This window comes from Urocitellus parryii, chromosome 3 (genome assembly GCF_045843805.1).
Source record: "Urocitellus parryii isolate mUroPar1 chromosome 3, mUroPar1.hap1, whole genome shotgun sequence".
Taxonomy (NCBI): domain Eukaryota; kingdom Metazoa; phylum Chordata; class Mammalia; order Rodentia; family Sciuridae; genus Urocitellus; species Urocitellus parryii.
In genome coordinates, this window is record NC_135533.1 from 203,889,974 (window position 1) to 203,902,341 (window position 12,368).

At 60.3% G+C, this 12,368-nt stretch overlaps 1 protein-coding gene across 1 annotated transcript in view; it reads right to left on the reverse strand.

The window, feature by feature from the left end:
* Klhl26 (kelch like family member 26) overlaps window positions 1-12,368 on the reverse strand; it is a 28,226-nt gene continuing 15,858 nt past the window's right edge. The window contains exons 2-3 of the mRNA XM_026390077.2: window positions 5,218-5,400; window positions 1-2,772 (exon numbers count right to left, since the gene is read on the reverse strand). Of these exons, the coding sequence (XP_026245862.1) occupies window positions 1,191-2,772; window positions 5,218-5,400 (1,765 nt within the window). The 3' untranslated portion in view covers window positions 1-1,190. The remainder of the gene's footprint in view (window positions 2,773-5,217; window positions 5,401-12,368) is intronic.

Sequence of the window (12,368 nt, forward strand, 5' to 3'; positions counted from 1 at the left end):
CATTAGGGAAGGACGGCGGCTGAGGTATGAGGTTAATCCTTTACACCGTGAGCGGGTCACAAAACTCGACATCCATCCTCTGTTAGCAGCAGAAGAGACACTTTAAGTTGTCCCTAGAGTATGAACCTCACTTAGAAGACAGCAGTGCTGGCTTCTAAAAAAAAAAAAGAACAGTAAAACAAAACAAAAAGAAGACGTTTAGAGGGTTAGACACCAAAACAAATGTGGCCAGAGATACCGCAAAGCCCTTGAAGGAGCAGCCCCAGCGCCCGCCCAAGGGTGGCCTCAGGCTTGGTGGTGCATTGACCTAAAACCAGGGCTGGGCTGGGCTGAGGGAGGGGAATCAAAATTGTCCACAGCCCTGCGGGATGCAGAAGCACTCTGGAGCCTGGGCTGCTGTCCTCTCCACCGTGGGAAGGGACAGCCTGGCCACCCAGAGCCAAGGCGGCAGATGGGGCATCTTGGCCGGCCACCCTCGTTCAGGCCCTGGGTGATGCTCAGCGCCAAATGGAGGGCCCAGCGCCCTCAGGGCTGCCTCCGGGAGTCAGCTGTGGTTTCTCCTGCAAGCAGACGAGCAGGGGCCCTTAAGGTGCAGGGGCCCAGGACAGGCAGGGGGACGCAGGCAGAGGCCTCGCGGCAGCTCAGGCTGAACGGGTTGGGCAAGCACATCTGGGGAAGCAGATAGGCCCTCCCCATCCATCAGCCCAACCCAGAGGCTCTGGAGCTGCCTCTCCTGCCCTGAGAGCACCCACGTTAGGGAGGCTTTGGGCGACTCAGGAGGGCGGGGAGGTGCATCCCAGGGGCCTGGCATTCGGTGTTCATGGGCTCACGTCTGAGCATCTGAACCACAGGCAGGCAGAGCTGGGTGGGGACGGGAGGGAAGGGAAGCAGAGCCACACAATGACACCAGGAGGAGCCCGGCTGCCCCCCATAGCAGGACTTGCAGGCTGGGTGAGGGAACCACCTGGGGCATGAGCTTGGTTGGTGCCATGATGTGGTGGCCTTTGGGGCTGGGCCCCTGGGCTGGACTCAGAGCCAGGATCTGCCTCAGGAGGGTGCCCAGCCCCTCGGCTCAGCAGGCCTCTGGAGGCCAGTGCTGGGGGGTGCCTGAGGTTCCCTGCCCAGCTGTGCCTGCCAGGTGGGCTGGGAGACCACATGCAGCTGGGCCAGGATCCCAGGAGTCCAAGGAACTACCTCCTGCCCCCGGCCCGCGGCAGCAGGACAGGGGCGCAGGCGATGCCCGCAAAGGACTCTGGGAAGTGCAGGTCCCGCTCCCACTGGTCCGTCTCCGTGTTGTACACCTGCACGATGCCCGTCACGTTGTTGAGGCGCCAGTTGTAGCCCCCCACGATATAGATCTTCCTCTCCAGCAGGCAGCAGCCGGCCTCCGACTGGCCAGCCCGCATGGGGGTCACGCTGGTCCACTGGTCCGTCTCGGGCACGTAGTACTCCACAGCCAGCACATCGAAGCAGCGATCCACGTGGTCCATGCGGCCACCAAGGGCATAGATGCGGCCACCAGCGCCCACCATGGCGTGGAGCACCCGGGGCTCGCTCATGGGTGCTTTGAACTCCCACTGGTCGGCCACGGGATCGTAGCAGTGCAGCGCCTTCTTGTCCTCCACCGAGATGCCGTAGCCCCCCGAGATGTAGAGGCGGCCCCCAGAAGAGGCCCCGGCGTGGCCCCAGGTGCGGCGCTTGAGCGAGCAGGCGTAGCCCCACTCGTTGCGCCGGGGGCAGTACCTCTCCACCGAGGCCAGGCTGCCGGCGCGGTTGCGGCCGCCCGTGGCGTACACCATGCCGCACAGCACGTTGAGCTGGAACTGGATGCGGCTCTCCTGCATGGCCTGCAGGCGCAGCCAGCGGTTCAGGTGCGGGTCGTAGCGGTAGCAGGCGTCCACGGCGCCCTCGCCGCTGCGGTACTGCAGGTGCTGGCCCCCGGCCACGTACACGAAGTTGTCCAGCACGGCCACGCACGTGTGGCTGCAGCCCACCTCCATCTCCGTGAGCTCGCGGAAGTGCCGGGCGCCTGGCTCGGGCAGCTGGTACACCTTGCTGCTGACGGACCGGTCACTGTCAGTGTAGGGGGTGCCACCGAAGGTGACCAGGGAGGGGACATCGGAGCGCACGGCGGTGCGTGGAGACTGCATCTCGTGCTGACGGAAGGGCAGCACCTGGTAGTTGAAGGCCTCCAGCAGGTACTGGCGGCAGAGCACGTCCTCCACCATGATGTCCAGCGTCTGCACGCTGTCCACCAGCTCCGACGACTGCATGAGCGGGAAGCGGATGTGGCACAGCACGTGGCTGGCGCGCGGCCGCCGGGCCGGGTCATGCTGCAGCCAGCGGACGGCGGCTCGGAACAGGTCGATCTCGGAGCAGCTCTGCAGCCGGTTGCTCTGCAGGAAGAAGACCAGGCGCTCCAGGGGCAGGCGCAGGAAGTCTTCCTCCTCGGCGATCTGCAGGAAGTGGCGGAAGGTGAAGGCGTCCACGGACTCCCTGAGCGAGGCCAGGCTGAAGGTGGTGGCCATCTGGCCGATGTTGAGGCAGGTCTCCACGCTCATGGCGGCCTTGAGGAACTCCTCGCACAGCTCCACCACCGGCAGCATCTGCAGGAACACCGCGGCGCCCAGCACGTCCTGCACGCAGTCGAGGTCCAGGGTCACCTCGGCGCTGTAGGCGAAGTCGATGATGTGTCGCAGGCCGCGGGCAGACACGCCTTTCAGCTCAATGACATCCTGGCTGGCCTCCCTCATGCCTCCCGTGAACATAGCCCTGAGGGATGGAAACACAGTATGGGCTGGGGGTGGCCAAGGGAAGCCTCTCCACCAGCAACAGTCTGGCAGAGGGACAGGAACGCAGGGCGCAGCCAGCAAGACAGTGGAGCTGGACTCTCAGGAAGAACAAACAAGGAAAGAAAGGGTTTTGCCGGGCACCGTGGCAAACGCCTATAATCCCAGCAGCTTGGGAGGCTGAGGCAGGAGGATGGCAAGTTCAAAGCCACCCTCAGCAAATGTGAAGCCCTAAGCAACTCAGTGAGACCCCATCTCTAAATAAAATACAAAACAGGGCTCGGGGTGTGGCTCAGTGGTCCAGTGCCCCTGAGCTCAATCCCTGGTACCAAAAAAAAAAAAAAAAAAAAAGAGTTTGAGACCACCCCAGTGGTGCCTCCTTCCAGAAACAGTGACTCCCAGCGGCCCCTGCAGGGGGCACTGCCCAAGCCCTTAGTTTAGATCCTGGCCCTGGCTCAGAGCTGCAGGAGCGGCGGCCCAGGTCAGCCTCACCCAACAAGCGACTTGCTGGAGCCCAGCTGATTCAGAGGAGCAAAGGCTCCAAGGGAAAAGCCCCCTAAGCTCAGGACACAAGCGAGGCACAGGTGTCCTGCCACGGTCTGCAAAGCCCAGTCCCTGGCTGCTCACTGCCTTTACGAGCAGCTCCAGCTCCCCAGCCCGGGCCCGGGCGACCACCAACAAGGGTCCCCTGGAATGGGGCCGCTGCTGTCTCCAGAGAGAGCCCAGGAACACGGAAGCACCTCCCTGCTCCAAGCATAGTCCAGAGTCCCCAGCCCAATGTGAGACTCCAAGCTAGGGACCCCAGCTCTGTGACCCGCTGCTCTGCTCTGAGAGGCGGGAGCCAACCTGAGAGAGAGCTGGGAAAGGGACACAGGCCCGGGCAGGAGGACACTGGGGAAACCTGGGGCTCAAAGCCTCCCCCACCCCAGTGCCCACCCAGGGCTTGCTCAGTACGTGGGCAGGTCCCTCGGGGCAGGCTGGCATTCCACACCAGGGTACCGTCCCGATGGGCCCTGAGGGGAGGGGAACTCTGCTCGTCTCTGCCCCTTAGATGTTTGTGCCCTAGTGGCACCTGTGTGGGCCAGGCTTGGGACCACAGCAAGAGGACAGCTGTGAGGTGCCACCAGCTAACCACTGCCCAGCAAGCTGCCCAGCACCCAAGGCTTCTTAGGAGCAGTGAGCGCCAGCTCCCAGGCCTGTCCCCTGGAGTCCCCGCCAGCCCTGGGGCATCGTGAGGAAGACTGAGGCTGTCGCAGGCGACGGGAAGGAGTTTTGCCTTTTAAGGTCTTGCGGCTGCAGTGCCAGCGCGGGGGAGCCTTTAAAGGGCATTGCTGGCTGGGCTGGCCCACCCGTCCCCAAATCCAGAGTAAAAATAGAAACGGCGCCCCAGTTGGCTTGGCGGCGGTGGCTCCCCACAATGGCCTTGCTGAGCCACCGGGCAGGCGGCGGGGCGTGGGGATGTGTGGCTCCAGACACACCTGGGCTGAAGTGAGCCCAGGAGCGGCTCCCAGGGCCGCCTAGCTCAGTCTGGCAGCTAGGAGGCTCACCCGCTTGTCCCCAAGGGAACAGGGAGACCATCTCTAGCCCCATGACAGCCCCCAATAGGGAAGAGGAACCTCCCTGCCCATGTAGCTCCAAGGGGCCGTCTCTTCTGGCCCAGCCACGGCACAGGGAAGGACAGAGCCACATGCCCACCAAGGTTTTGGCTACTGCACGGAGGAAGCACCCACCACGCAGGGCACAGAAGAGCCTCATCCAGACCCCAACACATGGGGTCAGCAAGACATGAGGGCTGCTGGGGCCCCTCCAGTCCCCCAGCTCTTCTGCTTTAGGTGTGAGTGGGGGTGTCATGGAGGCAGGGACCTGGTCCCGTTTTGTACCTGCTAGATCCACGAGGCCTAGATCAGCACCTGGCATAGGGCAATTGTCCAATGAAGACTTGGACTGAAGGCCTGGCCTAGCAGGGCGCAGTGGCGCACGCCTGTAATCCTAGCAGCTTGGGAGGCTGAGGCAGGAGGAGGGTGAGTTCTAAGCCAGCTTCGGCAACTCAGTGAGGCCCTAAGCAAGTCAGAGAGACGCATCACTAAATACAATATTTTAAAAATAGGACTGGGGACGTGGCTCGGTGGTTAAGCACCTCTGGGTTCAGTCCCAGGATGGAAACAAGAAAGCAAGCCTGGCTGAGCCGGGACCCTGCCAGGGCGGAGGCCGTGAAGCAGGTGCCCCAGACTCCCAAGCATGCTGAGCCCCAGAGGAATGAGAGCCAAGGAGAAGCGGGCAGGGTTAGTAGGCAGGGGGCGTCTCTCCAAGCCGACACCAGCCATGCTCCCTCACAGCCATTTCTGGCTGGTGCTGAGATGGGCCCCATGCTTAGAAGGTGGCTGCTGTCACCCTGTCCCCCCTCCAAGTTCCCAGGGCCCGCACTCACCTGAAGTAATCGCTGCAGGCAGCCAGGACCACCTTGTGCGCATGAAAGACCTCTCTGTTGATGGTCAACACCACGTCCAGGAGCTGGCCCTGGGCACGGAGGGTGGCCAGGCCCTGCAGGAGGCTGGTGCTGTGGCCAGGTGCCGAGAAGGTGCACTTGAGGGCCCCATTCTTATCAGCCATGCTGGGGGGAGAACAGAGAGGGGGTGACGTGGCTCACGGGCCTTGAAGTCCTGGTACACACAAAAGGACCTCAAAAACAGGACGCCAAGTCAAAGGCGCCAGACACAGAGGCCACAGAGTGTGAAGCCATGATTCCCCCAGGAAGCGCCCAGCACAGAGACGGAGAGCAGACGGGGAGCCCATGGGGCGGGAAGGAGACACCAATGCTCAGTGCTTCGAGGCGCCTCCACCTGGTGATGAGACATTCTGGAATGAGATGGAGGCCATGCAGTGGAAGCCCAATGCCAGTGAGGTGTCCACGCTACCCCAGTCTGGGGCTGGGTGGGGCTCAGTGGCGGAGCGCTCGCCCAGCACGTGTGGAGCCCTGGGTTCCATCCCAGGCATTTTTTTCGTGGATTTCATGGGAAAAAAATCATCATTTTTGTGTTATGTGAATTGCACCTCAATAAAAGAGAAAAGGGCATGGGATCTTCTGGGGTCCTGTGAAAACCCTGCCCCAGCCCTAGCCCTCAGAGCACACCAGGCCAGCCGCAGTCCGGCCATCACCTCACCCGTCCCCACCCTCTCCTCTCCAGCCTGCCACTGCCCCTTTGCTGTTTCATTTGGAGAATTATCTTCCAGGGCCAGGGATGGAGCCCAGAGCCTCGCACACGCCAGGGCCAGGCCAGCTGTCGACCACTGAGCTCCCCCACCAGCCTGCATCTTGGGAAGCTTTTACTCAGCGGGTCATGAATGAAGAGTTTCTGAACACAGCACTTCATCCTCAGAACACCACAGGAGGGGGACACTGCTGTCAAGAACACCTCCCAGGTGGGGCACGGGGCCTGGCACACGCCTGTAATCCCAGACACTCGGAAGACTGAGGCAGGAGGATCCCAAGTTCAAGATTAGCCTCAGCAACTTTGTGAGACCCCGTCTCAAAATAAAAAATAAAAACGGCTGGGGTGTTGCTCAGTGGTAAAGTGCCCCAGGGCTCGATCCCCAGCACACACACACACACACACAAGAACCATTCCCAGGACCCCCTGGACCCCAGCACGCCCCACTCCCCCTCCGTGCACTCGGCTCTCCCCCAGGCTCCAGGCGCTCTGGACTTGCCCGCCCTCTCCCTGGACGGCGCCTGCCCACAGAGAGCCAGGAACGCGGGCACTGGTCCTTCCAGGAAAGCGGGAGGAGCGGGAAGGCTCCCCGGCCCTCTGTCCGCCGGCCCCAAACAAGGCCGAGGGTCCAGGACCTGGCCACAGAGGCAGGCAAGCTGGTGCTCGCTCACAGTGGTCACTGGGCTCAGAGCTCCCTGACCTCTCATGGGCTGCCCGCCTCAGCTGCCCTTCAGAGACCCTCAGGAAAAGGTGGACAGAGGGGCTGCAGGGCCCAGGGCTGACCGTGGCTGGGGAGGGGCTGCGGGGCAGAGCAAGAAGCCAGTGTTCCAGCCTTGCCTGCAGGTGCTCAGGGTCCCAGAGACAGGGGACCCAGGCCAGGGGACATGGTACTGGGGATGCAGCCTGCACCGGGTGGAGGCAGGAATACACAAGAACTCGGAGCCCGGTGCTGCGGTCAGCTGGGCTGGTGAGCAACGCTGGGGTGCTAGGGAGAGGGAGAAAAAGGGTCCAGGTGGACACCAGGACTCCAGCTTGTCCCCATGGCCTGTCCTCTGCTAGGAGAAGGGTCCCCCCTCAGCCTGCCCTTCCTCTCCTCCCTCGCATCCAGCTCCCCTGCCTGGTGGACGTGACTGCTGCTGTGAGCCTGTGTCAGTCCTTGAAGCTTCCCAAGGCCTGGAGCAGGGGGACCGGAAGCAGTCAAAGCATCCAGAGTCAGCTTTATGTCACAGCTGCAGCCAGGGTTGTGCCATCAGGCCCTGAGTGTCTGAGGGAACGGAGCCGGGAGCAGAGATGTGGAGGATGGAAGGGGTGTCTCAGCGTCTCTCCCCACAACAGCTAGGTGATGGCGCTTAAGGTGGAAGGCCCAGCCTCCTCCTGGGCTGGACTGCAGCTCCAAATCCGTCTGCCCAAAGCCCCTCCTGGACCAAAGTGTGCACATCCCTGGGTCAGCCGCTCCACCTGCCCGCCCTGCACCTGCCCTGCCCATGGCTCTGGCCACCACAGCCCACCCCAGGGACCCCCTGCCTGGACTCTGCCCAGCAACCAGCACTGCACCTTCTCTGTGCAGCACAGAGGCCAGGGGTCAGGGTGGGAGCTCCAGATGAATGGCGAGGTCCAAATGCCACCATAGCACCATGAACAGCTGGTGTGACCATTCAGAGCCTCCCTCCCAGAACCGGGGAGAACGTGTTGTCAAACTTGACCTTGTGAATGAATCGCCAGAACTGGCTTAAAACAAAGAGAGGATTAATGCATCTGGGGGGCCCGGCAATGGTGACATCCCTGCTGCATAGACCCTGCTGTGTAGAGTGGGCTGGGGGTACAGGCACACCGCCTTCGTTATCAGCAGCCACTAGAAAGTCACCAAACCTGAAGGCTGACCCTGTGCGGAGTATCTGGGGGCCAAAGGCTGAGACGCACCTGCCTGTGACCCTGCTCCAGGGAGCCTATCCTGGCTGCTCGTAGCCTTGGCGTCCCAGGGCTCTGGAGGCCTGGCCACCCCTCCCACTGTACTCTGGGCCTCCTGAGGGCAGATCTATGTCTCAGCGCCTTCCTAGGACTCCCAGGCCAGGGTCAGAGGACACTGGGCCAATAAACCAGGGGGCCACACCTCAGGGCTCTCCACCCCAGGGTCCTCACCTCAGCCATGCGTTCACTGCCATTCATTCAGCCAGCACCCCGTAATGGGATCAGGCCACCAATGGCGCTACAGACTCCAGTAGGGAAGGGACAGACATGAGGTACACAACCAAGTGCTCAGGAGCTGCTGTGGGGGAGCTGATTAGGAGATGGCCTGAGACAGAGGAGGAAAAGCCAGGCAAAGACCCAGTGAGGTGACCAGGTGGGAGACCAGGATTCCAAGTGCCCTTCCCACAAGCCCACTGAATGTGTGCGTGACACCAGGAGGCTGGGATGCCCCCGTGGGTAAAGGCCATGAGCAGCCGTCCTTCCTGCAGCCCAGACCAGTGCGGGGCCAGCCTCTGAGAGATACATGGAAGAAAAGACCCATGGGGGTGCAGTGGCTGGGGAGCAGAGGGCACCCAGAGGGGGTGAGGGGCGTGAGCAGGATTCTGGCGAGCGGCGTGCTCAGGCATACTCCCTGATTCTCTGGGTCTGTTTTCTCAGTTGTGCAGACGTCCCAGGGTTGCTGGGCAGCCCCCTGGCCCCTTCCCACAGACACCAACTTGCCCAGCTTCCCTTTGAGCTGGAGAGCGGGGGAGGCTCAGAGGTGCTGTGCACAGGCCCTGCAGCCTTTGCCATTTTGCTTTCAGTCGGCAGGTTTTTCCTTACAAGTTCAAGATATTGGGGTGGTGTGGGAGGATTTCACCTGCCCCTTGGGACAGGTGTGCACATGTACATTTTCATCAGAAGAAAGATCTCATTCCAGGGGCACTTTCATCATGAGGCCACTCAATCTTTAGGCACATAGTTACTACACTCCTCCATATATAAAGAGCACCAAGAAATCAACACAAAGCCAGAAATCTCAATGAAAGATGCACAAAAATATGAGCTGAAAGCTTGTAGAAAAGGAATAAGAGCTGGTTAGAAGAGACCTAGGAGAGCCAGGCATGATGGCACATGCCTGTAATCCCAGCGATTCAGATTAAGGCAAGAGGATTGCAAGTTTGAGGCCAGCTTCAGAAATTTAGCAAGGCCCTAAGGACTTAGCAGGACTCTGTTTCCAAAAAAAAAAAAAGGACTGAGGATGTGGCTCAGTGATAGAGCACCCATGGGTTCAATGCCAGTGCAAATAAAAAAAAAAGAAAAGAAAAGATCTAAGAGTGGGGCTGGTGTTGTGGCTCAGCGGTAGAGCGCTCGCCTGGTACGTGCAAGGCCCTGGGTTCGATTCTCAGCACCACATAAAATTAAATAAATAAAAATAAAAGCATTGTGTACAACTAAAAGAAATAAATATTTTTAAAAAAATATATCTAAGAGCAAGCCTCGCTCACACCTCACCAGGCCTCAAAGACACTGGGTTATTTGGCAGCAAATGCTCAATCTACTCTGGTAGAACAGGAGGCAGTTCACACCCAGGGAGGGCAGGAGTCATGGCTCAGGGGTAGAGCACTTGCCTCGCATGTATGAGGCTCTGGGTTCGATCCTCGGCACCACATAAAAATAAATAAATAATCCATTGACAACTAAAAAAAAAAAAAAAAAAACCCAGGAAGGCGATTTGGCAGGCATAGCAACACTCTAGACTTGTGTCCTTGACCCAGCAACTCAACTTCCGAGACTTATCCCTGGATTCCTGTGAGAAATTGGTTCCAGGACTCTCCCAGATGCCAAAATCCTAGTATGCTCAAGTCCCTTTCACACAGTAACGTCGTGTTTGCCTAGAACTTACCCTCATCCTCCTGTAGGCCCTAAGTCCTCTCTGCAGCACAGCTAATGCAGTGGAAGCGCTGCGTCAACGGTTGTTACCAGGTATTTTGTAGGAAATAACAACAGAAAAAATACCTGCACATTTTTGTTTTTTTAATGGTCGTCGATCTGCAGCTGTTTGAATCTGAGGATGCAGAACCTGGCGACATGGAGGGCAGGACAGACTGCATCACATCTGGGGGCAGGAGACGAGAAACAAGCTAAATGCTCGCAGCAGTACTTCTGGCGAAGGGCGGCCCCCGGCTGGGCAAGGAGGCTGCTCCTGATGTGTAACCAGGGACGGACGCCACCTGCAGCCTCGAGAGGAGGGAGCTTGTGCTCAAGCTGTTTGTGTGGGAACACACTATAGGACTGAGACGCTGCCCGTGGCGACGGCACAGATGCCTCCCCTGCTGTTGGCTTTATTGAAAAATGGGGAACCAGAGAGCTGGCCAGGAGCTCCCCTGGGCAAAGGATATCTGGGTTCCTCAACAAGTGGAAGGCTGCTTGGGACCCAGAAGGCAGGGACAGCACAGGTGGCCAGCAGGACCTTCCAGAGGGGGCATCAGGGGCCAGGCCAGGGTCTCTGCAGCCAGCAGCCTGAGCCGCATCAGCTCTGATGACAATCCTGGTCCAGAAGATGGGGCCAGCTCATCTCACTGCTGCTACCAGGTGTGGGGTACAAGGTGCACCAAAGAAGGGAGAAAGCAGCTTTGTCCCCTCTTGTCCTTCTCCATGTCCCTGGCAGCGGGTGTCTCACATGGATGTTTTCTTTCTTCTTCCTGTCCTACAGATAAGACAAATGTCTCTGAAGTCCCCATTCTCCCTCCATACACCAGGCTGTGCTGCCTCTGGTGGGCTCAGGGAGGCTGGAGCCCCCGTGCCAAGACAGAGGGGCAAGGCAAGGTCCCGGCAGAGGTGGGCAGGAGGCGGAGGGAGGGCTGGTGCCCAGGGCTGATGACTAAGGTCCTCTCCAGCCGGCACCAGGAAGAGGGGAAGGACCCATTACTCAGGCCAGCCCCAGACAGGGGGCGGCCAGCATGTCGGGGCCACAGGCCCCCAGGAAGGCGGCGGCAGCCCTGAACTGGGCCTAGTCTCCAGACGGCCACTCAAGTCACGGTCACCCACACGTGAGTCATCGGAGGCAATGCGTCAGCAGCCCCGGTCAGGACGTCTCTGGAGGCTACTCACCACCCGCCCCAGTTGCACCCTCATCCTGGATCTGGCTCCTGAGTGGCCACACACCCCCGCCTCAGGCCTGGCCCGGACCAAGGCCATTCTGACAAATCCCTACCACTATGTCCTCTAGCACTGTCCCTGGACACCCCCATGCAGGCTCAGGCCTGTGATGGACACAGGAGCACCAGGCCTGCCCTGGAGGCACCACCATGCAGCCTTCAGAATCTCCCTGGCACAGAGGCCTGCTGTGTGCTGGGCAGGGTCAATGCCCCGGGTGGACCACCTGTCTCAGGTTCCAGAAACTTCCTAGGGTGTCGACGTCTCCTGCCTAGGTTTCTTCCCTCTGGAGTCCTTCCTTCATGGAGCCCTTGAATCCTCACCTTGGGGTCTGCTCTTGGGGCACCAAGGAGGCCAGACAGCCTGGCCGGAAGTCATGAAAGCTCAGGGGCATCCCAGCTAAGGCTGGGCGCCCTGGACACTGGAGCCTGTTGGGGAGATCAGGAGCTGGTGGAGGCGGGGGCTGCTTGTGCGAGCCTCAGGAGAGGGGCCGAGCACCTGCCAGGTGGGCGGCCCCCTCCAGTCCCCACCCTGCTGCTGGCCTGGTCCCTGGGACCGGCTTCCCAACCCCACAGGAGATCGAAGCTCCAACCATCCAACCATTCTTTTCATTGGAATGTCCAAAAAAAAAAAAAAAAAGGCAAGAACGAGAAAGAATTTCGTGGAAACATTTCTTTGGGGTTTTGTAAAATCCTTTCCCACCCCCACACAGAGCAGGAGGCTCAGGCCAGCTTTGCCCTCCGCAGGCCACTGACGCATGGAGCCCCTCGCTTCCCCTTGAGCTGAGAGCACTTCCACTTCCAAGGCCAATTCTGGTTTTATTGTCCATGGGGCTCCGCGGAGCACAGCGGCGCGGCGCAGCTGGTTGGCTCGCGCCCCAGCCCAGCACGACGCCCCACCCCGGGGTCCACGGTGCATGGGGGGACGCTGCGCTTCAGGGGGCAGTGGGGCAGGGGGATGTCGGTGTGGCTGAGGGGACTCTGCCCACCCCAGCCACTGCCCAGCCATCCCCAGGCAGGCGACTGGAGCACCTCCAAGAGCATCCTCGGAGAGCCTAGTGCAAGACCCAGGAAGGAACAGAGAAGCCCGAGCCCCAGAGGGAGAAAAGGAGAGAAGGGGAGACGGACACCCAGAGGGAAGGACACCTCAAGAGAGGAACAGGGGCCCAGAGAGACATCCACAGAGAAGGACAGAGACCCGTGGAGAGGGGGACAGAGCGGGGAGGCAGGAGCCACAGATGGAGGACAGGAGGAGCTTGAGCTCT